The 26,130-nt window shown below is 46.3% G+C and overlaps 1 protein-coding gene across 7 annotated transcripts in view; it reads left to right on the plus strand.

The window, feature by feature from the left end:
* The window catches only part of LOC147608103 (uncharacterized), a 66,209-nt gene that overhangs the window by 19,842 nt on the left and 20,237 nt on the right, over nt 1–26,130 (plus strand). For 3 of the 7 annotated variants that reach the window (XM_086789805.1, XM_086789806.1, XM_086789808.1), the window contains one exon: nt 25,162–25,656. In XM_086789805.1, the coding sequence (XP_086645931.1) occupies nt 25,162–25,341 (180 nt within the window). In that variant the 3' untranslated portion in view covers nt 25,342–25,656. Of the gene's footprint in view, nt 1–25,161; nt 25,693–26,130 lie in introns of those variants that run through there. The other 4 variants (XM_086789809.1, XM_086789810.1, XM_086789812.1 and 1 more) reach the window with 2 other exon arrangements.

The raw sequence follows: 26,130 nt of genomic DNA on the forward strand, positions 1-26,130 counted from the left end.
AGTGTGCATGTGTCTGGATACAACTGTGAATCATCATGGATTGGTGGAGCCCATATACAAACAATATAAGGGGGGGTGGGGATGTGGATGGAGTGCTAAGGCAAGATGCATCTCTATATGCTGAAGGGGTAGTACAAGCATGCTATGCAGATCTATGTCTAACTCCATCCAGTGCCATAAGAGGGATATAAGATATCATACATTGCCGATGCTGAGGCTGTGAATGGCGTGAACATGTACCCTGAGTCTGAATGAAAGCAAGCTAGCCTCTCCTGTGTCTCCATCTGGTGTCTCATTCGGATAGTTGCTATCTCTCATCAGTGACGGAGTCGGGGTGCTCTATGTCCAGTCTGTCTAGGTCTCCTCCTGGCTCTCAATTCCTTTGCTCTCTGTGCGGTCACCCCACGTGGTCACTGGCACTGGCATAGCTCTCTGGAAGAAATCTGTGAGCTGGGACTGTCTTCCACCCCTAGTGGGAGTGGGTGTCTGGAGGAGTCTCTCTCGAGAACTATGAAGCTCTAGTAGTAGTCTGCCAACCTGTCGCTCCTCAAACAATCTTGCATATCTATCTCTGACCCCCTGGTGGGCTCTACATCTACATACAAAGTGATCCTCAATCTCCACCTCCCCGCGGCACAATCTGCATATCTGCTCAGCTCTGGGAACCCGTGCCGCTCTCCCAGCCTCTATCTCTAGCTGATGTGATGAGACTCCTAGCTGTCCAATAGCAACGCGAGAGCTGTGTGGCATGTATACATCCATGTATCGCGGTCGATGTATAAACCCATCCCTTGAGATGCTCATAAAGTGGTCTTTGTAATACAGCATCTTCGGTGGTAGTGGGCTCTCTGGTGCTGTCCATGTCTCCTGTATGTAGTGTTGCCATATGTCCTGTCTCATCACTCTGTTCCTCTCATTGAGAGAGAGGTAACCCCGTGGAGCAGACTGATCGTACTGAAAAGGTGGCAACTGCTCAATGTCTATCCCATGATGTGAGAACCACTGTAGCATCTGTGCATACCAAGATCCAGTGTGTCCAGCCTCGGCCAACTGTCTGGATGCCTCAAAAGCTCGGCGGGATAATCTCTCCGTGGGCATCTCCCTCATCCTGTATATAAAGGAGATCGTCTGGAACAATGCCTCCACTGCCATAGGTGGTGCAGCAAACTCAGCTCGAACAATGTCGTGCGGGACGGATGGTTTGTTGCGTATCATCCTCGAGAGCATCAAGATCTGTGGTCTCTCCAGCTGCACCCATGTGGAGGCTACAAGCCCTGGTGCCCAAACCGCTGCTGCATACATCAAGGCTGGTGTCACTAATGTATCAAAGAGCCACCCCTTCGTGCGGGGTTCCTGAAAATGTGCCTGATGACACTGACGCTCAAGGCCAGCAAGAGCTGCATACCCCCGGGTCACTCTGTCTCGGATTGCCTGAGCCATGGAGAAACGTCCAGCTGAGCTAGTAAATGTGATGCCAAGGTAAACATAAGAGCTCACCACCTCGACCCGCCCTCCTGCTAATGTGAGAGTAGTGTGGCTCCTGACTTCGGGTGAGGTGTGGAAGATCATAACCTTGGTTTTCCCAAGGTTCACTGTGAGCCCCTGTTGTGCGCAGAAGTCATCAAGAGCCACAAGCTGTCTTTGAAGCCCAACCTGCGTGTCGGATACCAAGACGATGTCATCAGCATAAAGCATAACATGGACAGTAATACCTGATAGCTCAACCCCAGAGCCTCCTCCCTGTGTGATGTGATCGACCACCTCATCAATATAGAGCCCAAAGAGCGTGGGGGAGAGCGGGCACCCCTGCTTCACACCAATGGTGCTAGCAACTGTGTCGGACAAGCCTCCTGGGCATCGGACTCTCCCAAAGACCTGCTCATATAGTCTGTATATGCCCCACATCATGTCTGAAGGTATGCCTAGTGTCTGTAGTCGCCGAAAGAGGCGCTCTCTGGGCATAGTATCAAATGCCTTGCGGAAATCCACAAAGCAACGATAGAGCCGTTGCCTCCGTGCCTTGGCCTGATCAATCAGGCACCTCAATGTAAAAATGTGGTCGATGGTCGAGAAGGCTCGACGGAAGCCTGCCTGGCTTGCTGCTCTCAATCCCCCAACCTCTGCATGAGTGCTCAGCTCTGCCTCCAAAACTGCCCCGTATAGTTTGGCCAATATATGACCAATCATGATGGTCCTGTAGTTCCCGGGGTCTAGTACATCTCCCGCTTTATGGATTGGCACAATAGTGTGCATCGTCCACTCATCCGGAAACCCCTCTGACAGAGCTCTGTTGAAGAGATGAGCAAGAAATGGTGCCAATGTATCAATAGCATAGATGAGATGCTCTCCCTGTAATCCTGTATGATCTGTCGCCCGTCCATGTTGGAGTCGGCATATGGCCCTCCTAACCATAGGTGGGGTGAAGAAGGTGGAGATTGTGGAGCATGGCTCTTTGGGCTGTGGTATAGGGGGCTGTGCAGGCACATCATAAAGTCTCTCTGCATATGTCTGCCAGGTCTGAGGATCGGCAATAGGTGTGGGAGGACGGGGCTCTCTGAGTCTCCTCCAAGCAGCAGCAGCATCTCTGCTCATGAGCATGTGATATGTGTCCCAGTACTGAGCCTCCTCATAAGCTTGTCGCTTACGGCGGGTGAGAGTATGCATCCTCCTGCCTGCCTGCCTCTGGGTGATCTCCCCGCGAGCCCTCTGCACTCGGAGACTGCGGTAAAGGTTTCTGCACTCATCATCATATTAACGTCCTCAAAAGGCCAAAATGACCTATGAGACCAAAAAGGTTACAACAATTGGTGGATCTGATACAATGTTTGTGTAAGAAAAGCTAAAACAACTAAACAACTAACTGAAACTGAAACAACAACTATGAGGAAAAGTAAGGTACTAGGAGCTCCTAATGGATAACATTTGGGAAGGAAAACTCCAGTAACAAAGGTAAGCATCATATACATCACTATCCTAAGATGTCTCTCATCGGTCGGATATCCTCAATGTCCTCCATGGTGAGTACTCTGACTGGACGTCTCCCATGCCGTGCTAGAGAGAGATGATTGAGTATTCAGTGTATCATAAAGTACAAAAAGGTACAACAGTCTTGCAGCCCTTGGCTGCCTTCAATGAAAGGTGTAAACCCTAGTCTAGGCCTAATCTATGATCCAGCCCATTGCTGGCTTGAATGAATCTAACTCTAAGCCTTGGGCCCCACAAACTATTAGCAGTCATCTCCTGAGGGAGTGAGGGCCTTTGTTGTGGGTGTGCCCACCCGGAGTGAGTTTCTCTCTATTTTTTTTCCTCATTGTCCATTTTTCCTTTTTTTAGGACCCGTGGGGGGGTTTTCTTTTTTTGCTGTCGCTGTAGTAGTGCTGGCCGACCATGAGATGTCCACTGCGCATGGTAGTATATATTACACTCAGTCCCTCCCCCCCACACCATGATGTACCAGATCTCTTGTGTATATAGTAGAGTTTATACAGCTTCTCTCTCCTGTAACTCCGCGTTTTCTTTCTCATGGCTGTTTGTCACCAACCTGGACATTTCCCAGTCTGAAAGGGGTCTGGTGGACTCCAGGATGTTTAAATATTTGGAAAGTACAAGCTTTGGGAATGGGGGATTATCCTAGAATACAAAGGACCACACTCCTAAAATTTAGGAGAGTTGCTATTTTTGGCCCGACTTCGATGGAAATTCTGTTCGCGTCATTACATCTGGAATTGAGGAGATACCAAGAGTTGGCAAAGTGCCTATGACAGAATGTCTACCAGTTGGGATATTTTTAGAGATAAAGTTTATGGAAGGACCCATCTCTTAGATTGGGACATGTGGCAAGAAAGTGGACCAAAGTGAGACAAGTGGCCTGACACTTGTTAGAAAGTGGATCAAAGTGAGATAAGTGGCCTCACACTTGTCACTTCAGCTATTGTGTGGCTCTCCACTTGTCATTGTAGCCTTCTCTTGCCATTTTAGCTCGTGGGAGGCCCAAATCTATAAATTGGAGCCCTCTCTCTTCATTAATGGAGGCTCTCTTGCTGCACACTAGCCTCTACCACTGTTACAAGCTGCCCTAATGATGGTTACTCTCTTTCTCTCTCACTTGAAGGCTCCCCATGAAGAATACCGGTTGTTGGGGATTGTTTTGGAGGCTTCCATCGCGCAAGGGTATTTAATCATTTATTATGATTTCTAGCCATTGTACTTGTTGTACCAGCCTTTGTACTTGTTGTATCAACCATTGTACTGGCTGTACCAATCCTTGTACAGTGTACTTATTGTACTTGTTGTACCATCCATTGTATCGATTGTACTAGCATTTGTACTTGTTGTACCAGCCACCGTACCGGATATACCAGCCATTGTATCTGTTGTACTAGTCATTGTACATGTTGTACCAACATTTGTACTTGTTGTACCTATTGTATTGCCACCGTATCGGCTGTACCAGCCATTGTACCGGATGTACCAACCAATGTACTTGTATCGGCTGAATGGAGAGTTGTACTTGCTGTACCAGCTCTATTGCATGATGACCCGTGGTTTTTTGGGGAAGAATCAGTACCCACACGGAGCTATATGGATTATATTGTTGGCTCGACATTTCTACAGCCTATGTTCCGGTTTGGTTGCCTCGTGTTGGGCTGTGTTATGGCATTTGTATATGGATAATCCGGCATCTCCCATGGGGAGAGTAAGGCCCTCAAAGCTTGTACATGATATTATTCTCCTTGGGTAATAAAATACCCCAAGGGGGGGGTCGGCCCATTCCGACCTCTATGCGGTGTCACACGTGCAAGCTCCATTTTCAGCATTTGTGGATGTTTTGTCTAGCTTTTATGTTTTATGCAAAGTGATGATGGATACGTGTTAAGGCTGTGGCCATGTTTAAATGTTTTAATATGCATTGATGGTATCAACAAGTGTGTCAAAGGTCCTAGTCCCTCGGGCACCCGCCGCGAGTTTCATTGGTATCAGAGCATAGGCTTTCTTGGAAGCGGAGGCTTCCTTTTATCAATAAGGAAGAGAAAAGATCTCAAGTGGGGACCACACTTACCATCATTGCTGTTAAGCATGGCCAGCCACTTCATAGCTTATGAAGCAAGAGCATGAGCAGTAGACAGCTTGTTGATCTAAGGATTTATGAATTCACAGAATTTTATCGTGGAAGTGTGAAGTTGGCTTTATGTGTACATGTTTAGCACTCTTTCCATATGGATATTGTGGATTATATTATCAAGCTTACAAGCAAGCTATATGGAGATATATCTCAGGATATCTTAAGGATATGGTGACGAGATATTTCTTTTGGCTTCATGACCAACCTGGCAAAGAAAAGCTAAGTATACTTTGAGTTTGCAAAGTTGGTGCGTTGGCTATTCACTATGAAGTGTTTTTGATGTTCACTAACCCTTGTATAGCTATGCAAGGAGAAAGGTGTTGTTGTTTGTCTTGAGATGGTTTCAGGGAAACATTGTTTATGGCTCCCTTTAATGGGATGAATTCTTTTCATGGCTCCCTTTATTGGGATGGATTATATCCATGGAAATTTCTTTCTTGGACGAGATTTATATAGATATTGGGCTTCACAAGCAATTTCTATGGACGAATCTGTCCGAGTTTATAGAGAAGAAATCTTTGGATATCTCATGGATATGATGCTTTTATGGATAAAGTCCACCTCTACTCCAAGGTGTGTGGTTGGCACAAAGTATGTGGTAAGAGTTATGGTATACAAGGATTATGGTATACAGGTCTATGGATTCTTGGACTTCTTTTCTAGGAATTTGGATCTATCCTCAGGTTTATGGATTATGTTTATGGCTCCCTTTTACTTGGATGGATTATTATTTGGGATGCATTGGACTTATGAAACTCATGATTCACATACCTTGTGTAGTGTTCTCTTGTCCTACGTGCTCTCTTGAAGATTGTTCCTACCATGTTAGGGTGGAACAATAGAGAGCAGATGGAAGGGAACATGGGCACTTCAAAGGGTAGTGACAAGCAGAACATACCTTGTGTAGTGTTCTCTTGTCCTACGTACTCTCTTGAAGATTGTTTCTACCATGTGTGGGTGGAACAATAGAGAGCACATGGAAGGGAACATGGACACTTGAGAGGGTATTGTGAGTTGGTGGCCGAAATGCCTACAAACTATTGGTGGCCGAAATGCCTAAAAACTATGTGTAGCAGAAATGCTTATGGAACACCAGGTTATCTATGCCTGCGAGTGATTGTTTTATCTTGTTACTTGAGCCCACCTCTCATCCAAGGTGTGTGGTTAGAGTACCAACACGGAGTGCAAGTGGTAAAGTGGACATGACGGGACTTATGTCTATGCCAAGGGTCATGTGGACCGATGTCTTGTTGGCAGGAGACTTATTTTGTCTCGCCCATTTACTTGGGACATGGATTATGATATGTGGACTTATGGGACTGTTTTGTCTCGCCCATTTACTTGGGACATGGATTATGATATCTGGACTTATGGGACTGATTTGTCTCGCCCATTTATCTTGGGACCTGATTATGATATCTGGACTTATGGGACTGTTTTTGTCTCGCCCATTTATCTTGGGACATGATTTTGATATTGGTATTATGGAGACTTATTTAGTCTCGCCCATTTCTTTGGGACATGGATTCTTCAGTTATATTGGATTTTTGAGATTGTCTCGTCTCGCCCAATCGATGGGACATGATTATATCTTGAATATATGGCTTGAAGCTTAAAGTTGCGGACAACTTTTAAGAAGTTGGAGAGGATGTCACCAGCTTGGACATTTCCCAGTCTGAAAGGGGTCTATGATGGCTACTCTCTTTCTCTCTCATTTGAAGGCTGCCCATGAAGAATACCGGCTGTTGGGGATTGTTTTGGAGACTTCCATCGCGCAAGGGTATTTAATCATTTATTATGATTTCTAGCCATTGTACTTGTTGTACCGGCCTTTGTACTTGCTGTACCAGTCATTGTATTGGCTTTACCAGTCCTTGTACTTATTGTACTTGTTGTACCACCCATTGTACCGACTGTACCAGCATTTGTACTTGCTGTACCAGCCACCGTACCAGATATACCAGCCATTGTATCTGTTGTACTAGTCATTGTACATGCTGTACCAGCATTTGTATTGTTGTACCTACTTTATCGGCCATCGTACCGGCTATACCAGCCACTGTATCGACTGTACCAGCCATTGTATCTGCTGTACTAGCCACTGTACCTGTTGTACCGGCTGAATGGAGAGTTGTACTTGCTGTACCAGCTCTATTGCATGAAGACCCGTGGTTTTTGGGGAAGAATCAGTACCCACACGGAGGTATATGGATTATATTGTTGGCTCCGCATTTCTACAGCCTATGTTTCGGTTTGGTTGCCTTGTATGGCATTTGTATATGGATAATCCGGCATCTCCCATGGGGAGAGTAAGGCCCTCAAAGATTGTACATGATATTATTCTCCTTGGGTAATAAAATACTCCAAGGGAGGGGTCGGCCCATTCCGACCTCTATGCGGTGTCACACGTGCAAGCTCCATTTTCAGCATTTGTGGATATTTTGTCTAGCTTTTATGTTTTATGCAAAGTGATGATGGATATGTGTTAAGGCTGTGGCCATGTTTAAATGTTTTAATATGCATTGATGGTATCAACAAGTGTGTCAAAGGCCCTAGTCCCGCGGGCACCCGCGTTGCGAGTTTCATTGTTTGTCTCATTTTCGTTGCCCATTCCGACATGGCATCAGAGCCCGAGGTGTCTTGAAGCTTGGAGACAATGAGAGCTTGAGGGTTGCTGTTTTTTGGTACTGATTGGAGAATTTCTGGGTTGTTCAAGGCGGCCATCATTGCTCGGCAGCCACCTTGCATAGCATTGCAGCCTCTTCTTCATTTTTTTTCCCACACCCACCCTCTCAACATTCCCGGTGGACCAACAATTGGACAGGACCAACTATGGCATCTAGAAGGTAATGATGGAGTCTGTCTTAGAGTCATATGATTTGGCTGATTTCATTGTGGTTGGAGTTCCACGGCCAGAGTTGGAGGAGGAGGCGCTTTCACTTTCTAGTAGTAGGAAAGAGCAGGAGGCTCAGGTACAGTTGCGGGATCGTGTCAATGCTTGTGTGCATTCTTTCATCTTTTCCTTAATTGCACACCCCAAGTGATCAACCACATTAAACACATAACGCTCGCTCGAGGGATTTGGCAGCACTCGACTTCTTTGTATATCAGGATATCACCCATGAAGAGGATTTCCTTGGAAGTGCAGACGCGAGTGATGAATCTTGCAAAGGCTTTGACGATGCGAGAGCACATCAACAAACTCTAGGCTCTTTAGCAAGAGGTTCTTCAAGCTGGAAGGAGATATCTTTAGAGGATATGGCCATCACTTTGCTGTCTCATCTCACCCCTCAGTACTCAGCTTTCTTTTCTTCTTTGATCACCAGTGGGAGGCTCATCACCATCACATGGGAGGAGCTTGTGCTGATGGTTTTGGACTAGGAAGAGTGGTTTACGAACCCTCCATAGGGCGGAGGTTTTGAGGCCTTGACTGGCAGCAATCGAAAGGCGGCAACAACAAGGGCAAAGGAAAGTCTTCACCCCGGCAAAGTCTTTTGAGAACAAACCCGACTCAGAGCGTGATGCTGTGAAAGCCAAGCGGACGTGTAACCATTGTGGCCAGAAGGGTCACTATTGGAGGAAGTGTCCTGAGCGGAGTATCGAGGAAGGTGCTGATTCCTGAGTTGCAGCTGCAAAGATTCCAACTTTTGTGCACTCGGAGATTATGGACACCGGAGCTTCATCTTCTTCGAGTAGGGAGGCAGTTGGTCTCACCGCTAGGGATACTCGGGAGTGGATTCTCGACAGTGGTGCCTCCAGGCACATGACTCTTCCTCGAGAGTTATTACAAGATCTTCGACGGTAGACAGGTCACATCTTTATTGGTGACAAATCCACTATCTCGATTCATAGTGACGGCAGGTTGGAGATTATTGTCGATGGCAGAGGGGGGAAGCATTCCTCCCGGGTTCTTTATGTCCCATCCCTTGGTTTTCATTTTTTGTCAGTGCATGAGGCTTGCAAGACTGGCATGCGGGTGGAGTTTGATGAGCATTTTGTTGTTCTTTGAGACAAAGCAACAGCCCAGGTTGTTTGGGAAGGCAGAGTGAAGAATGGGATCTACAAACTCTTAGCACTCTCTTCTCTGATAGGTACTCAACTTTGTGATTTGTGGCATTTCCTTTTTGGCCACTTGAATGTGGATGCGCTACGGTGGGCTTTCCGGGACGAGATGGTGGATGGCTTGCCAGGCGTTGGCAGCAAGCAGGGACACTGTAGTTCTTGCATTCGTGGGTAAGCAACACAGGGAGTCTTTTCCGAAGTAGGCTACTAGGCGGGCTTTGAAACCTTTGGTGTTGGTACACACTGACTTGTGTGGACCTATGTGTGTGAAAATGGCATTTTATCCAGCCTTGAAAAGGGATTTTTTGGATTTATTAGGCTTTATTTCATGATTTTTGGGTCTTTTTGCTGGCTGACAGCCTCTGGCCTCTGGCCGACCAGCAGCCCCACAGACTATATATAGTTTCGCCTCATCACCACATCATTTAGTACCACTTCATTGACACATCAGGTACCACATGATCTGCTGCTGTTGTTGCTGCCGGCGCCTTCACTGCATCTGCTTCATCATCCTCGCCAGTCAGCTCCAGTACATCACCGTTTCATATCAGCTCATGGGATAGCAGCCCACTTTGCTACAGTAGAGCATACCATCGTTTTTACCTCAGCTTATGGGACAGCAGCCCTCTTTGCTACACACAGCATATCAGCGTTTTTATCTTCAGTTCATGGGACAGCAGCCCTCTCTGCTACATATAGCACATCAGCGTTTTTATCTTCAGTTCATGGGATAGCAACCCACTCTCTGCTACACAGTACAGCACCTCAGCGTTTTATCATCAGTACACCACTTGGGACAGCAGTCCACTCGCTGCTACAGTTTATCATCGTTTTTCTTCTATAGTTCACCTCGGAACAGCAGCCCTCTTTTCTCACCATCTCAAATCATTGGGACGGCAGCCCTCTTTGCTCTCACTCAGGTATTGCAGCACCCTTGTCACCAAAGCTTGCACCACTACACCACTCGGGACGACAGCCCTCTCTGCTCACCACCCCTCAGGTATTGCAGCACCCTTGTCACCAGAGCTTGCACCACTCGGGGCCCTCTCTGCTCATCATCACCATTTAGGTACCTCAACACCCTTGTTTGTTACGTGCATCTCGCACTTGGATGCCACGTATACATATCTGAACAAGAAGGTGCACGACCTGGGGTGGAAAATTGGTCCCATGTGAGCCTAGTCCGGGACGAGTCAGCTAGGGTTCCACTCCATGCGTTCGAGGTCAGGTGTGCATTGTCCTGCACATGCGTCCAAGGTCAAGTGTGCATTGTCCTGCACATGAAACAGTGCCAGTCCGCGCTGTGAGTCTCCCTTTGGAATGATGTCAGTTGTTCTGTGTGTTTGGTCTGTGACCAGATGCCAAACATCTGAGTGCATTGTCCTGCACATGCGTCCAAGGTCAAGTGTGCATTGTCCTGCACATGAAACAGTGCCACTCCGCGCTGTGAGTCTCTCTTTGGAATGATGTCAGTTGCTCTGTGTGTTTGGTCTGACGAGATGCCAAACATCTGAGTCATGTAGAAGGGGGCATCCCTTAGGGCTACCCCCAAAGGGGTATTATATCCCATGTTTGGGCAGAGGGGTCAGGCAGGCCCCAAGACTTGCCCACCAGCCCAAGGAGGAGTTGGGTAGGCTGTCGGCCAGCCCAAGAGGGCTTGGCTATGCAGCTGACTAGCCTTTGGGCCAGCCCATCCAGTCGGTTAGCCCATAGGGCAGCCAGGACTATTATTCAGCATTAAGTGCTATTTTGCAAGTCGTGGAGAGAAAAGCAACCAGCCGACCAACATCTTTAGGGGGTATAAATACCCAAGGCATAATTCAGTTCATTCATCTCATAATTCACAAGGTGTTGAAGCTACTCAAGGGCCAGGACAACCAAGGGAGAAGCTAACGCAAGGGTGAAGGATTGAAGGTCAGCCAAGAAGGTTCAGGTTCAGTCTTTTATTTCGGATTTTGCATCATTCTAATAAAAGCAAATACACCATTCGTGGTGGGAGCCCTACAGAGGGTATTCGGGACCCAATACTGTGTCCTCTTCTCCCTCTCTCTCCCTCTCTCTCTCTCTCTCTCTCTCTCTCTCTATTTTCTTGCACATTTATTTCAGTTTTGTGCGTTATTCTCGTCGTGAAACGTGTGCTTATTTCTGAGCATTGAAGTTATCGAGCTCCTACGAAGCTTCCGCATGTTACAATGGTATTAGAGCCTACTTCAAGTGTAAAGATTCAGCAAGAAACCATAAATTTTTTCTCGCTAGTGTGGTTGGTTTTCAGACTCCGGTAGACCACCCCTTTCTGAGTGACTCTTGTTCCTCGAAGGACGGTTGGTTTTCAGCCTTTAGAAGTCTCCCACACACATAGTGGATGGTCAGATTGCGCTCCGGAAAGGAGGTGCATTTTCCCACTATGGCGAGCTACGACGGTGAGAGAGACCAAGAACCTTGGGACCAAAGTGCACGAGGCAATCCCGCTAGGGCATTAGGCATGAGTGTAAAAGAGATGTTCCAACAGATGATGCGAGCAATCGCAGACTAGAGTACCAAGTTGGAAGAGCAGAAGACGCAGATATTGGCTCTGGAAGAGCGCACTTGTTCTCCAGCTCCGCGTTTTCTGTCTCCTTCTCCCTCCCCCTCTGTTTCCCAGATTCCAGATCCTCTACACAAGGACCCTTTCGAAGGGTCACGATCGTAGCCGAGTTCGATGCTTGAGTTGCATATGCGTGCATTGGAGATCTGACAACGTGAAGATGATGCCATGCGATGCGTGGAACATGAGCGATACCTTGCGGCTTTGAAAGTAAGATTGACACCAGCGGCTTTCTCAAATCATTTTCCCGAGAAAATGAATTTTAGTAAGTATAATGGTAAACTCGACTCCACAACTCTTTATTCATGGTTGCATCAGTTTGAAGCTTACTTTGCCGTAGTTAGAAAAAATGATACTAACAGGTTGATCTTAGCTAGTTGGTACTTGGAAGGTGAGGCCATTCCTTGGTGGACCTAGTGGGCTCATGCCCACAATAGATCAGGTATGGCAGCTTATGTTTGGGATGAGTTTGTTTGTGACCTTAAGCAGCGGTTTCTACCACCCCATTACCTTGAGCGACTCGAAGACGAGTTTAGGGGAGCACGTCAGAACGCGCAACCAGTCCTTCAGTTTACCAATAAAATTTTGAACTTAGGCTTATCTGATACGGACAAGAAAGGGCAATTTCTGTATGGCCATGACACGCAAATCTAGTGGGAGGTGCATATGTTTAGGCTAGCCACCTTCGAAGACGCACTCTCGCTTGCGCAGAATGCGGAAATGAAGCACAATGGCGGAAAGCCCAAGACTTCTCAGTCGGCTACTCCCAAGGTTACCACCTCGAGGGAAAAAGGCCAGAACTAGACGAGGTCTTCCCCAGGACAGAGCACGGGAGTCTTTGGCTCCGAGAACTCAACCAATGCACCCAAGCTTACTCCAGACCAGAAAGCAGAGGCAGGCAAGATCGGTGGCAAGTTGAGTGCTGAGGAGATTGCTCAGTACAAGGAGGGTAGGTGTTTCTTTTGTCATACAAAAGGACACACTTCTCGGGAGTGTCCTAAGAAGACTACCGCTCCGAAGACCGTCGCCTCAGCCTCCATGGCTTCAATGGTGAGCCCAACTCCCACACAGACCCCAGTGGGTGTCCCTAGTTCTTCGAATCCCAATGCTTCGGTTAGAGCAATCATTAGCTGGGAGCTCGAAGATAAGCAGAAGGGCGCCCATGACCAAGAGTATGAGCGCAACGAATTGCTCAAGACCTTTGGCTGCATAGGTGGCCAGAGAGTCGTCTTGTTTGACAACGGCGGCAGGAACAGGTCGCTCAACGTGCTCGTTTCATCTTGACTTCGGTGGACAAGCAAGTTGAGGGTTTCAGCACAGGCATGCCAACGAGCGTCAAGTATAAAGCTCTTGGTGCTAAGTCAGTTATTCAAGGCATAGAGTTTGTGCGTGATTTTATGGTTGCCTCTCTTGTAGGAGCAGGGCATTATATTGGGCATTCAGTGGTTTCACAAGTTCCTTCTCCTGATGTCAAGTGGGACAAGCACACTTTCTAGATTAGCCGGAATGTGTCCAACGTCCCAATGACCATTAAGTGTGAGCCAAGAATCCCGAACTTTTCGCTCATCCACTTGTAGGCTAAACGAGCAATTAGGAAAGGCGCACATTGTGCGATGATTTACATCCTGACTGCCCAGATGGTAGCTAATGCTTTTGAGAAGTATTTGGCTCTCCATGAAAAGTTCCAAAAGATTTTTTTTCAGGACAATCTCCCTCCGAGCTCTCCCCGTCCAGATCGGAGGATCACAAGATCGACCTCCTCCCAAGCTCGGAACCCCCGAGTAAGTTTCCATATCGCCTTTCCAAAGCAATGGAATCGGAGTTGGACCGCCAACTCCAAGAATTGTTGCAATATGGCTTCATCCACCCTAGCATGTCGCAATTTGTAGCACTCATCTTGTTTGTTAAGAAGAAAGATGGGTCTTCTCGTTTGTGTGTTGATTATTGTGCACTCAATAAGCTGACTATCAAGAGTAGATTCTCGATGCCTAGAATAGATTATATTCTCGAGAGGCTGAATGAGGCTAAGGTATTCTCAAAACTCAATTTGAAGAGTGGGTACCACCAGGTGAGGATTGTTGAGGGGGACATCTCCAAGACAGCCTTCCGTATGGAGCGGATCCACTATGAATTTGTGGTCATGCCTTTTGGCTTGACGAACGTCCCAGCCACATTCAACCGCATGATGATGCGGGTGTTTCGAGAATTGTTTGGAAAGTGTGTTCATATTTCTGGACGACATATTGGTATTTTCAGCTACGGTTGAGCAGCATGACATTGATGTGGAGAAAGTCTTGAAGTTGTTGAAAAGCAACGAGCTCTACGTCAATGAGAAGAAGTGGGAATTTTATTTGTTTGAGGTTCATTACCTTAGATATATAATTATTGCAGAAGGCATTCGACTTGATCCGGCCAAGGTGGCCGAGATTGTCAATTGGGAAGTACCACAGATTGCTTCTGCTAAAGGGTGTCAAGACTAAAAGGCAGCGGATTCGAATGATTCCACAAGCGTTGGAGGCATTCAAGAACCTCAAGGTGGCTTTGTCAGAAGCGCCTTGTCTAGCGCTTGCCTCGTGGGACGAGCCGTTCCAGGTGATCATCGATGTGAGTAACATCGCAATTAGAGGTGTATTACAACAGAATCGTCATCCAGTAGCTTACATGTCTCGCAAGTTACTGCCCGTAGAAAAGAATTACTTGGTGTACGATCGAGAACTCCTCGTAGTTCTACATACCTTGAAACATTGGAAACATTTTCTTTATGGCCGTGACTTTGAGATTGTCACTGACCATAAGACAATGCCAAGTGCACAATGGAGTGACCCACGGCACTGCTAGAGCCAGATATTCCAATAATTTGGTGGTATGATTGAGTGCTTTCTAGGAAAGGCCAATTCAATCGCCGATGCTTTGAGCCGGAAGAGATAGGTGACTTTGATTCAGACCACTAGACTCAAATTCTCAACCTTATTGGTACGGGACTAGATGACATGAAGCACACGTACGCAGATTCTGAGGAATTCGGTACACAGTGGGAACAGGCATTGGATGCCACAGGACCATGCCACTTTTTGATACGTGATGGTTGGCTTTTCTACAAAGGCCGACTGTGTTATGAAGTCGTTCAGGGCAGCTCTTCTCCATGACGCCGCCCATGACGCCATTACTGGTGGTCATAGGGGCATGAATTTTACTTTGGAGAAGTTGGAATGGCAATATTATTGGCCAAAGATGAGGCGAGATGTGTTTTCATATGTACAACACTGTGATATTTGTCAAAAGGTGAAAATGCCTCGTGGGAAGAAGATAGGGTTTTTACAGTCCTTGCCAATTCCTGAGGGACCTTTCCAAGATATTTCGATGGATTTTGTCACGAATCTATCTCCCAGTTCGGGTAAGCGTAATACTCAGTGCTTGACTATAGTTGATAGATTTAGCAAATTTGTTATGCTTATTCCATGCAGGGCCAATGTGATCGCTGAAGATGTTGTCCATTTGTTTATTTGGCATTGGTACCCGATTAGCGGGATTTCTAAGACCATAGTGTCAGACCGAGCTGCCAAGTTTACCAGTCATTTTTGGAGGGCATTGTTTGATAACTTTGGTTTTCCAGTGTATTTCACCCACAGACGGACAGCCAGACAGAAATCTACAACCAGTTGGCCTTTGATGTGCTGAGTGTTATGTCCACGATCAGCAAGGTAAGTGGGAATCTTAGTTGCCTTTTTAAAGTTTAGTTCAAGCTGTTTTGAATGATTCTTTTTCTTCAGCTATTGGCAGGACTTCATATGAAGGAGCATTTGCAAGACCATTCTAGTCGCTATTGACCAGAACCTCGTCTTTAGTATCTGAAGCGAACAGATTGACGGGGTCTTACCAAGAGATATTGGAGTCAATAAAAAATAGGTTGGCTAAAGCGCATGAGGCCTACACTCTACAGGCCAACAAAGACCGAAGGGATATGAAGTTTTCGGAAGGTGATTGGGTTTATCTTCGGATTATGAAGCAAAGATTGAAACAGGTGGGCAAGCGATGCCCAAAGTTGTCATTCAAGAACTTCTGACCTTTTTCCATCCAGAGAAAGATTAACGAGGTTTCAAATGAAGTTGAAGCTACCTCCGAGTTGGACTATGCACGATCTGTTCCATGTCATTTGGTTAAAACCACATGTAGATCCGATCCCTTTAGAAGTGAAAGACAAAGCGGAACCAGATATCATTGATGAAGTTGAAGTGATAGTTCTAGAACAGATCCTTTTTCACCGCTTCAAGCATCGCAAATCCTTCACGACACATAGGCAGTTATCCTTCATAAGATAACCCTCATTGATAATATAAGAGGCATGTGAATGACCAATCATCAAATCAGTCCATATATGGCAAAAATCTGCATCCAAATGATACAAATCACGCATAGCAGATAAGTCCCCATGAGAGGCCACTGAAACTGCAGCCACATAAGGCCTCCTGGATAATGCATCTGCCACCACATTTTTCTTTCGCGGAGTATGCACAATCTGAAAATGAAACATGGAAAGAAAGTTTGCCATTCTCATCTGCTTCTCCGAAAGCTTTATTTGAGATAGAAAGTATCTCAAGCTTTGATGGTCTGTCTTGACTACAAATTCAGCCCCAAGAAGATAATGTTTCCATATCTTTAAGGCATGAATTACAGCCAAAAGCTCTTTCTCATAGATATCCATATGAAGCTTAGCATCATGCAAACGACGGCTCTCGAATACAACTGCATGCTCTTCTTGATTTAGGACAGCCCCTATACAATCGCCACAAGCATCACATTCTACTACGAATGATCTTTGCAAGTCAGGAACAATCAATACGGGTCCACATATGATAGCATGCTTGAGCTGCAAGAAAGCATCCTGTTCTTTTGAAGTCCATTTGAAAGTGGTTTTCTTCTTTGTGAGATCATGTAGAGGGGTGGCTATCATAGCAAAATGCCTTATGAAACGCCTATAATATGAACATAATCCCAGAAAACTACGTACTTGATGTACGTTTTGCAATTCTGGCCAATTCCGAATGGTCTCTATCTTTGCAGGATCCATTGTTACTCCATCCTTGGATACAATGTGACCCAAATAATGTATCTCTGAAAGGAAGAACTCACTTTTCTTGGCATTAATGAAAAGTTTATGCTTCTGCAACTCTTCGAACACTGTGACCAAGTGAGTTCTGTATTCTTGCTCATTCTTGGAGAAAACCAAAATATCATCAAAGAATACTCCTGTGAATTTGCGATGGGATTGGAATATCCTATCCATCATACGATTAAACGTGGCAGGAGTATTGGTGAGACCAAAAGGCATTACCAAAAATTCATATAATCCAAAGGCTGTCCTGAATGCAGTTTTATGGACATCTTGTGGCACCACTCGTATTTGGTGATAACCACTCTTCAAATCAAGACGGCTGAAACAAGTTGAACCATCAAGCTTATCCAAAATGTCATCAATACGCGGAATTGGGAATCTGTTCTTGATGGTAAGCTTATTTAAAGCTCTATAGTCCACACACATGCGGAAGGAGCCGTCTTTCTTTTGAACAAGAAGCACAGGGGAGCAATAAGGTGAGGAACTAGGCTGAACCAAACCTTTGTCTAAAAGCTCATTTATCTGCTTCATGATCTCTTCTTATTGTGCGGCACTCACACGGTATGTGGGTTTGTTAGGTGGAGAACTACCTGACATAAGATCTATGCGATGATCTTCGGGCCTTTGGGGAGGTAATTCACCTGGCAATGCATCAGCAAAACAGTCGTTGAATGCATGAAGAAAATTCAGCCTATCATTAGTCATAGCGCCCACATTTTGATGACTTGGTACAATGCTATCATGAACAAAAACCAAGTACGCAGAAAGACTCTTTTTCATTGCTTTATTAATTTGGATGTGAGATACAAGTGGGATGGAATCCCCTTCTTTGCCAGCATCAATGAAATGCATGCGGCCTTTATGCATAAAAGAAATCATGTTGGTCTTGTACTCTTTGCGGGGCTCAAGCCTATGATGCCATGGCTTGCCCAACAATACATCACATCCATTTAGTGGTGCAACTAAGAAATGTTCATTATCAAGGTAGCCCTGGATATGTATGCGCAACTTTCCTATCAGTGGGGTAACCTGCACCTCTTTACCAACAAAAGCAGCTTCGGCTTCAATCCGAGGTCCCATGTTTTCAACCTCAATATCCAAGGCAGCTGTCGTTTGTATAGAGATGAAGTTATCGGTTGCACAGTCATTAAACATGAATAAAGCGGGCTGATTCTTGATTTGATCCCAAGCCTTGCATACCATCCGCTCTTTTGCATCATGTTTTGTGTTTCCCTGCACATCGGGAATTGCATGTACATTAGCCTTGGTCTGCTTGTCCTCGTGCTTAGATTTGCGGTTAGGGCATTGTCTAAACATGTGCTCTTTGCTGTCACAAGAAAAACATTTTCCCTCCTTGGCATATTGCTCTCTTTGCTCCAAGGTCAAGCCAAATTTGTTTTTCTTTGGGCCTTGATCTTTAGATGAGGTATTTTCAGCTTTACCTCCCTTGTGGGTCTCCCAGAAGTTCTTTTTAGGTGGCTGTCCACCTTTTTGCAGATTTGGGACAGCCTTATCTTTCCCCTTTGAACCGCCTTGATCTTGCTTAATTTTGAGCACCAATTGCTCCGTAGCAAGAGCAAAGGCTGTAAGCTGTTGCAAAGTATGTTTCGGGTGCAATTCAATGCCCGAACGATAGCTGGTTGCAATCCGGAGCGAAACTTCCTCTTTCTTTCATCCTCAGTGAGGAGTTACCTCCAGCAACACTTTCCAAAACTTGTTGACATACTGTTGCACACTTTCATTATCTCTTTGCTCAAGTCTATCCCACTTTTGGGTGAGAGTTTGCTCCGCATTTGGTGGCAAGAACTGAGCATAGAATCTGTCCTTAAACTCTTTCCAGGTGCAAATGGGATCTTTGGTGATCTTTTCAGTGATCAACCAATGAGCAGCGGTCCCCTTCAAAAACATGCTAGCATGGCGTACTTTAGACTTCTCAGTGAAGTCCTCATCGCTAAAAGCAATGTCAAACTGTGCCATAAATGCTAACACTTTGGAAGCATCATGCTCTCTATGAAAAACATCAAACTTAACGGACTTGTCACCTGCTTTAAATTCCTTGAGCTTCCTGGCATGTGGCTCATGGTCCTCTCTTTTTCTTTTCCCCTTATCCAACGGGGCAACCCTATTTGCATGGGCTCCATGAGCCATCATGGAAGTTTCATGAAGCATGGTAGCATGTGCTCCACGAACTTGAGAATCAGATGCATGTGACTTTCCTGCATAAGGCAATGTCTCTCCATGAGACAACTCAGTAGGCAAAGCTCTTCTAGTGGCAGACCTGTCACCCCTACCATGGGATACATGTATTGAATGCATGTGACCATCATACCCTCCATGAGCACTAGCATACATATACCTGTCAGGCTTTGTGCCTTGTGGAGAAGATGCATGACGAGAGGTGATTGTCACCTCTTCCTTTTGCATAAATGACCTCAACCTTTGAGATGCGGGATCTCCATGCTTCAAGCGAGGTGGATTTCTGAATTTCAGCTCTCCGTCTTCCCCCTCTTTGATGTCACCTTTGCGGAGGAGGTAGGAAAGTGCCAACTCCCTTGGCTTCTTGCCCACTTCCCGTGCCATGGACTCAAAAGTCACATCTACCATTGCATCGGCTTTCCTTGCTTCAATGGCACTTTGCAACATGGGGATCTTCATGCAAAAATTTCAGTTCTTGCTCTCGTGCCTGCAAAAGCTTTCTCGTATGCTCCATTTCAACCCTCATTGCATCTGGCTCTTCTTCTTGCATGACTGTCTTTCCTCGAGACAGTTGTCCCTTTGAATCACTATCATTTACGCTTTCAAGGGGCTTGTGCCTTCCTTGCAGAGCATCAGAACCACGTGAGGCACTTGATGGGCCCCTCGAATTAGGCACTTCCAAAGGGTGGCCTTGGCTGTCCATTGTGTTAAGTGTGCTAGAAGCGGAGTGTCCAATACATAGGTTCGTTTCCCCACTAAGAAGAGGGAAATAACCGTGCTCTGATACTAATAAAACCGATCCCGTCAAGTGGGAATAGACTCCGTTGGACACCCACACGCGTAATATCACAACTTAAATGGACAACTTAATAACAACTGAAAATGAAATGAAATGAAATGTTGATAGATGGACACCAGCATTGGGGCCGGAACGGGCCGACCCCCCTCCCCCCCTCTCAATGAATGATATATTATTGGGAGTATTTAACAAATACAATGCTCCATGGGTTCAATGAACCAGATGATGTCCATGTACAACTGAGATGAATACAGTACCAACAAGAGGCTCGAAGTAGATGTTCGAAGGAGAGCGACCCACTGGAGTGGTCTAGTCTCTACGGTCCTATGCCTTCACTGGAATCCGCGGAGAGCGCCCCACTGGTGTTCCAGGACCATGCACAAACAGGCGCTCCCGTACTAACGCCTGGCTCTCCCGATCTCGGCACCCATGGACCGTGGTTCTCCAACAGCTTGGACTACCCGGCACCGAACGGGTGGTAGCGGTAGAGAGAATCCTTTATCAGATTTACAACAAAGTTCTTTACTTAAATCTGAATTCACTTACTTGTAGCTCGCAAATGGAAGACAAATACCCGAGGTGTCTGTGTGCAGCTACTAGAGGTGGACACCAGGGCGCAGCAGCCTGTCGAGGAGGAGGAGGAGGGGTTGCCTGTGTAGAAGGTCTAGCCACCTAGGAGGTGCAGAGCCGCCTGTAGTAGCCGCCTATGGAAGGGAGGTGCTACCCCACGCAGCCGCTTGTAGAGGGAAGTGCAGCCCCACGCAGCTGCCTATAGAAGAGAGTAGCCGCCTGTTGTGGAGGAGATGCAGCCGCCTGCAAAGGATGAAACAACCACTTGTTGAAGAGGAGACAGCCGCATGGCTGCAGCCGTCTGCTAGGGCCGCCTGCTGCAGAAGAGAGGGCACAGCCTGCTAGAGAGCATGCGCAACCGCCTGCAAGGGTGGAGGAGGAGGCGCAGCCGCCAGCTGAAGATGAGCCGCCTGGTTGCAAAGCACAGCCGTCTGAGGGTGAGCAGAAGCCGCCTGCTGAAGAGGATGCAGCCTCCTGTAGAGGAGGCGGCGCAGCCTGCTGGACAGAGGGAGTAGCCGTCTGCTGAGGAGGTGGAGATGGTGCAGCCTGTTGTGAAGGGTGAGGAGACGCACAATTGCCTGTCTGTACGTGAGCAGAAGGATGGTCGCTTTTTTTGTAGATGTTGGAGGGGAAGTATACGACCACAGCTGGCCGGCTCCCCACGCTTGCATGGGGCGGCCAGCTTCAAGGTGTGGTGTGGGTAGGTGGCCATGCACCCACCCCCACACACTTACGGGGTTAAGTGTGGGGTTTCCCTCCCCACCTTGGCCCACACGTGGGTGCCCACTTTTTAAATGAATGTGAACTTACCACCTTATAAAATGAAAGGTTAGAAATAAAGCTATTAAACCAACAAGTGCAATACACTTACCACTTATTCACACGCAACAAAACTCGCTAGAAGACAGAGCAAACTTCACGACTCACTGGCAGGTGTCCCCGCTCGGTAAGTGGCACGTCAAGCAAGCAAACACAAGAATACAAGTCATGCGAAAACAGTTTCAAACATGCTAAACATGAGTGCATGTGCAAATAGTATCATGGACATATCTCCCATTCATGGAACAAGTACAAAACATCTGTCGGCACAAAAATGGCACGACGACAGAAAACATAAATCCCGGTCTTCCTATGGAGTGACAGTCCCATAGGTAAAACACAGTTCCAGGCACGAGCCTCCCTATGGAGTGACAGTCCCATAGGCAAGACACGGCACAAATACTGGCTCTTCCATGGCGTGACAATCCCATGGATAGAACACAGTCCAGGTCATACACGGGTGGCACCAGTCTGGCTCCCGTCCATACGACACCATCCTGCTAATACATGGGTGGCTCCAGTCTGGCTCCCGTCCATGTTAAGCAAAAATACTGGCCTCTTCACATGAGACACCGGCTTGGCCTCAAGTGAACAAGACTCAAATATGGAGATGGACCAAATGGTCGGCTAATTGGTGACATCCTCTTAGCATAGAGGTTACACAGCCTTGTGTCCCAAGAACACCACATTGTTATCTTCTCTAATCTGCTAAGTCTGTACATCCATGAGGCCTTGAATATGCATCTGACTGAACCATGCACATACCCATAAACTCAGCCATGAAAACAGTCCACAAACTCATCCAAATCAGCCCACAATCTTGTCCTGTTTCCACCCCCTGAACTGCCAAACCCTTCCTCTCACAAAGGGCCAGAGAGAACCACTCTAGAACAGTCTTGAGCCAGTGAAAGATAGACTCCATAAGACATCACCTGCAGTCCCACTTGCTCACAAAGAGAGAGAAAATTAGTCTTTACGTCGCTTTCGAAAAGAGAGAAAAGACACGAGGAAAAGCCCCGTACTGTCCTGTCCTCTTGTCTTGCAGCCTAGAGAGAGAGAGAAAACTAGTAAGAGAACCTGCTGTCCAGCCTTGTGTTCCCCTCTTGTAGTCCACGCTTCTCAGCTAACAAATAGCTTCTTGCCAAAAGCATTGGAGAGAGAAAAAGGAGAACCTGTAGGCGCCTGAATGCTCAGCAGCCAGCAGCCAGCAGCCAGCCGCCAGCAGCCAACCAGTTCTTCAAGAGCTAAAGAGAGAGAGAGAAAGGAGACTCGTATCTCTGTTCTGTAGCACAGCACAGCAGCCAGTCTGTGTGATCTGCCTCATGAAACCCTGCGCCTGAACCCTCTGTAGTACAGTAACCAGACAGAGAAGTGCTGCTCGCCGATAGCCTTCTTCCAAAAACAGGAGTATAACCAGTTGCGCAGGCGCCTGTAACTGTTCTTTCCAGCCCTGAAATCTGTGCTGCCCGCCTACAGTTCCTCCAAAAAGCAAGCAATAAGAGAGGCGTAGCCCTGCAGCCCTGCATGTATGCGTTTTTTTTTCAGAAAATTCCCCTTCCAACCTGCGCTGCCCGCCAGCCTCACTTTTCCCCAAAGTAAGTCATAGAGAGAGAAAGAGAAGCGTGTACTCCAAAAGTGGAGTAGCCCCCCCCCCCATAAATATCCTAGGGGCCACTTATGGTTTTTAAAACCTACCTAGGGGCCACCCAAGGTTATAAGCCTTATGAACTTTAATCCCTTGGTCCCTCTTCACACTTGGGGTTGTGCACACATGTTACCTTTTTGTCCGGCCCCTTATGAACTTTAATCCCTTGGTCCCCCTTCACACTTGCAGTTGTCCACACATGTTACCTTTTTGTCCGGCCACCCAAGGATGAATCTTAAAATTTTTATCTTGCTCACCGACCACCATGCTCACACTTATGTTGCACCCATTTCACAAGATCATGACATATGACCACAATTTGGACAGTTATTACCCTTGCCTCTTCTCAGCAATGGTCGGTGTATCAGATGGATGTGAAATCTGCGTTCTGAATGGTGACTTGCAGGAGGAGGTGTATGTAGAGCAACCTCCAAGCTTTGAGGTTCCGGGATCAAAAGGTATGGTTTATAGGTTACAAAAGGCCTTGTATGGTCTTAAACAAGTTGCTAGGGCTTGGAACCAGAAGATTGATTCTTTCCTTTTCAGAAAGGGTTTCCAGAGATCAGTTGCAGATCCCAACTTGTATCTCTTTCGGGAACATGGTATGGTCACCTTGATTATTCTCTATGTGGATGATCTTATTCTCACTGGCGGTCATGTGGAGCACATAGCTGTGACAAAGGTTGCCTTGTCAGAGGAGTTTAAGATGACGGATTCAAGCTTACTTTATTTCTTTTTGGGATTGGAGATTTGGTAGACCCAGAGGGGGTTCTTTGTTTCTCAGCAGCGGTATGTTCAGGAGTTGCCGGAGGCCTTTGGGATGGAGAACTGCAAGCCTATTTCATCTCCGATGGACCCGAATACCAAACTTACAATACATGATACTTGTGAGTAGGTTGGTGCCTCCTTGTATCAGAAGTTTGTTGAACACCAAATTGGACTTGAGTTTTCCAGTGGGGCTCTTGAGCTCATTCATGCAGAAACCTTTGAAGACTGATTGGGACGCAGGATTGCGAATCTTGCGGTATCTGCAGGGTACGAAGGATCTTGGACTCTTCTATGACACTGGAGGGGGAATGAAGGACCGAGTTAGTCTCTGATATTTGAGTGACTCTCATTGGGGAGGAGATCCAGACAGAAGGAGATCTACATTAAGCTACGGATTTACCCTTGGCTCAAGAGCTATTTCTTGGAGCAGCAAGAGGCAGTTGATTTTGTCTTCTACTGAGGCAGTTGACTATTGCCTTGTCTTCTACTGAGGTAGAGTACTGGGTTGCTTGCGGTGCTGCTTGTGAGGTGGTGTGGTTGCGGAGGTTACTTGGCGAGATTGGGTTTCCACAGAAGGAACCCACGGTCATTCAGTATCACTTTGTTCGTGAGAAGATTTGTGCTAGTGACATCTTGCTAGAGTTTTGTTTGTCAGAGGACAATGCAATGGACCTCTTAACGAAGTCTCTACCTTAGGAAGATCTGGCACTTTATCAGTCCAAGACAGTATCCAGGAGCATAGGGGTCACTCTACCTTTAGCCATAGTGCTCCAAGATAAGGACCTCAGCCCCTTGGACCATGTCCACCACCAGCCCATCAGGCCTAGATCGATGTGATCCTTACACGTCACCGATGAACGATGGAGGCCTCTTTTTCTCAACCTCTCTTCAGTATTTCAGATCTTGCGGCCATCCTCTCTTGCCAGATGATGGATCTCCTCCTCCATAGATTTGGGATAGAGTGCATTATGATCATTCTTGTATACTTTATAGCATGCTCCCCTTGTTGTTCTGTGCATTTACCTAGGATTCAGCTTCAATTACTACGTTTCCAGTTTCAGTTTCAGTTTTGTTTCAGTTTTCCATGACAATGATATTCCATGGATGCTTGTAATCATCTTATGTCTCATAGACCCATTGGGCCTTTTGTAAGAAGTAAATATAACTTTCTTTCTTTCTCTCTGAAGATAAGAAAAATCAAAAGCATCAAGGCAACGCTTATATGTCTACATTGCTTGCACAATTGCACAATAGTCTACATTGCTTGCACAAATGCTTATGCATGCATACGTAGGGAGAGGGCATGTATGCGTGCTTTTAGAATGATAATATTTTGAAGGCTGATGCATGATGCGGTTGCATTAGAACTCAAAAAACAATTTCAGAGCATGTGCTTATGTTGTGAATTTGTGACCTTTCTTCTGTTTTGGGTCCCTGATGTTGATGGAATCTTGTGGATTGGTTGTATGTGTTGTGTTTGCAGCGCATGCAAGAGCAAAAGCTTACTTTTGCAGATAAATCGGGAGGCCAGCTCTACCGTGTTAAGGTGTTCCCCTCACAGGCTAGCTCTGACTCCATTACAGAGCCCCCGAGGACCCCGGCATTGGAGGCTAGCAGGAGCATTCTCTCTACAAACAATGAGCTTGCAGTTGATGCAGCTTAGAAGGCAATCTGATTAAGCTAAGATGAAAGAAAAGGCTTGGGTGAGTTAATCTTCTTCACCATTTGTAAGTTGTCAAAGCACCCAACACCTGTATGTATTTAGTGAGCTTTATAAGTTTGCAAGCTTTGAAGTCTCGGAGGAAGTTGTATTGCTTTGTATCTGCACTCATGGTCCATATGATTATGATCAAAGGTTGTGTTAGTGAGTAAAGGCTTTTTATTGACGCTGGTTGAGAAACATATTGAAATGTCTAAATCTAAAAGAAACAGTGATGGGGGTTTCAAATTGTTTTGTGGTCGGCTTTTAGGTATGCCATTCTCACCTCTCCATCTGATTATCAGCTCATGATGCTTCTTGCTTACATATAGAAAGAAAGAAAGATATATCAAGTGTCTACTAAAAGCCCAATTGGCCTATGAGACCAAAGTGATACAATAATGTCCATGGCATATCTCATCATGGAATGGAAAATAAAATAGGAACAAAACAAAGCTATCTCACTAGGGTGATACAAAACTGTCCATGGAATCTCATCATGGAGGTTGCATATGAGGTAAGTGAGAGCCAATAACCTTTCATGAGTTTTAATATAATGTAACTTGTGTTTTGTATGTTTGTCGTTTGTTTAGATTACCTGCATTGCATCCCATGCCCAGCCTACTACATTGATGAGCCACACTACTCATGCCACTTGTGAACCTAGGATGACAATTTGTGGAACAAGCTTTGCAGGCAAGCAACACAAGCAAGGAGTAGTAGCATTGGTGGAGAGGAGTCTGAGAACATTGG

Source organism: Cibotium barometz, chromosome 54 (assembly GCF_041138505.1).
Source record: "Cibotium barometz isolate CiBa-2024 chromosome 54, ASM4113850v1, whole genome shotgun sequence".
Lineage (NCBI taxonomy): Eukaryota > Viridiplantae > Streptophyta > Polypodiopsida > Cyatheales > Cibotiaceae > Cibotium > Cibotium barometz.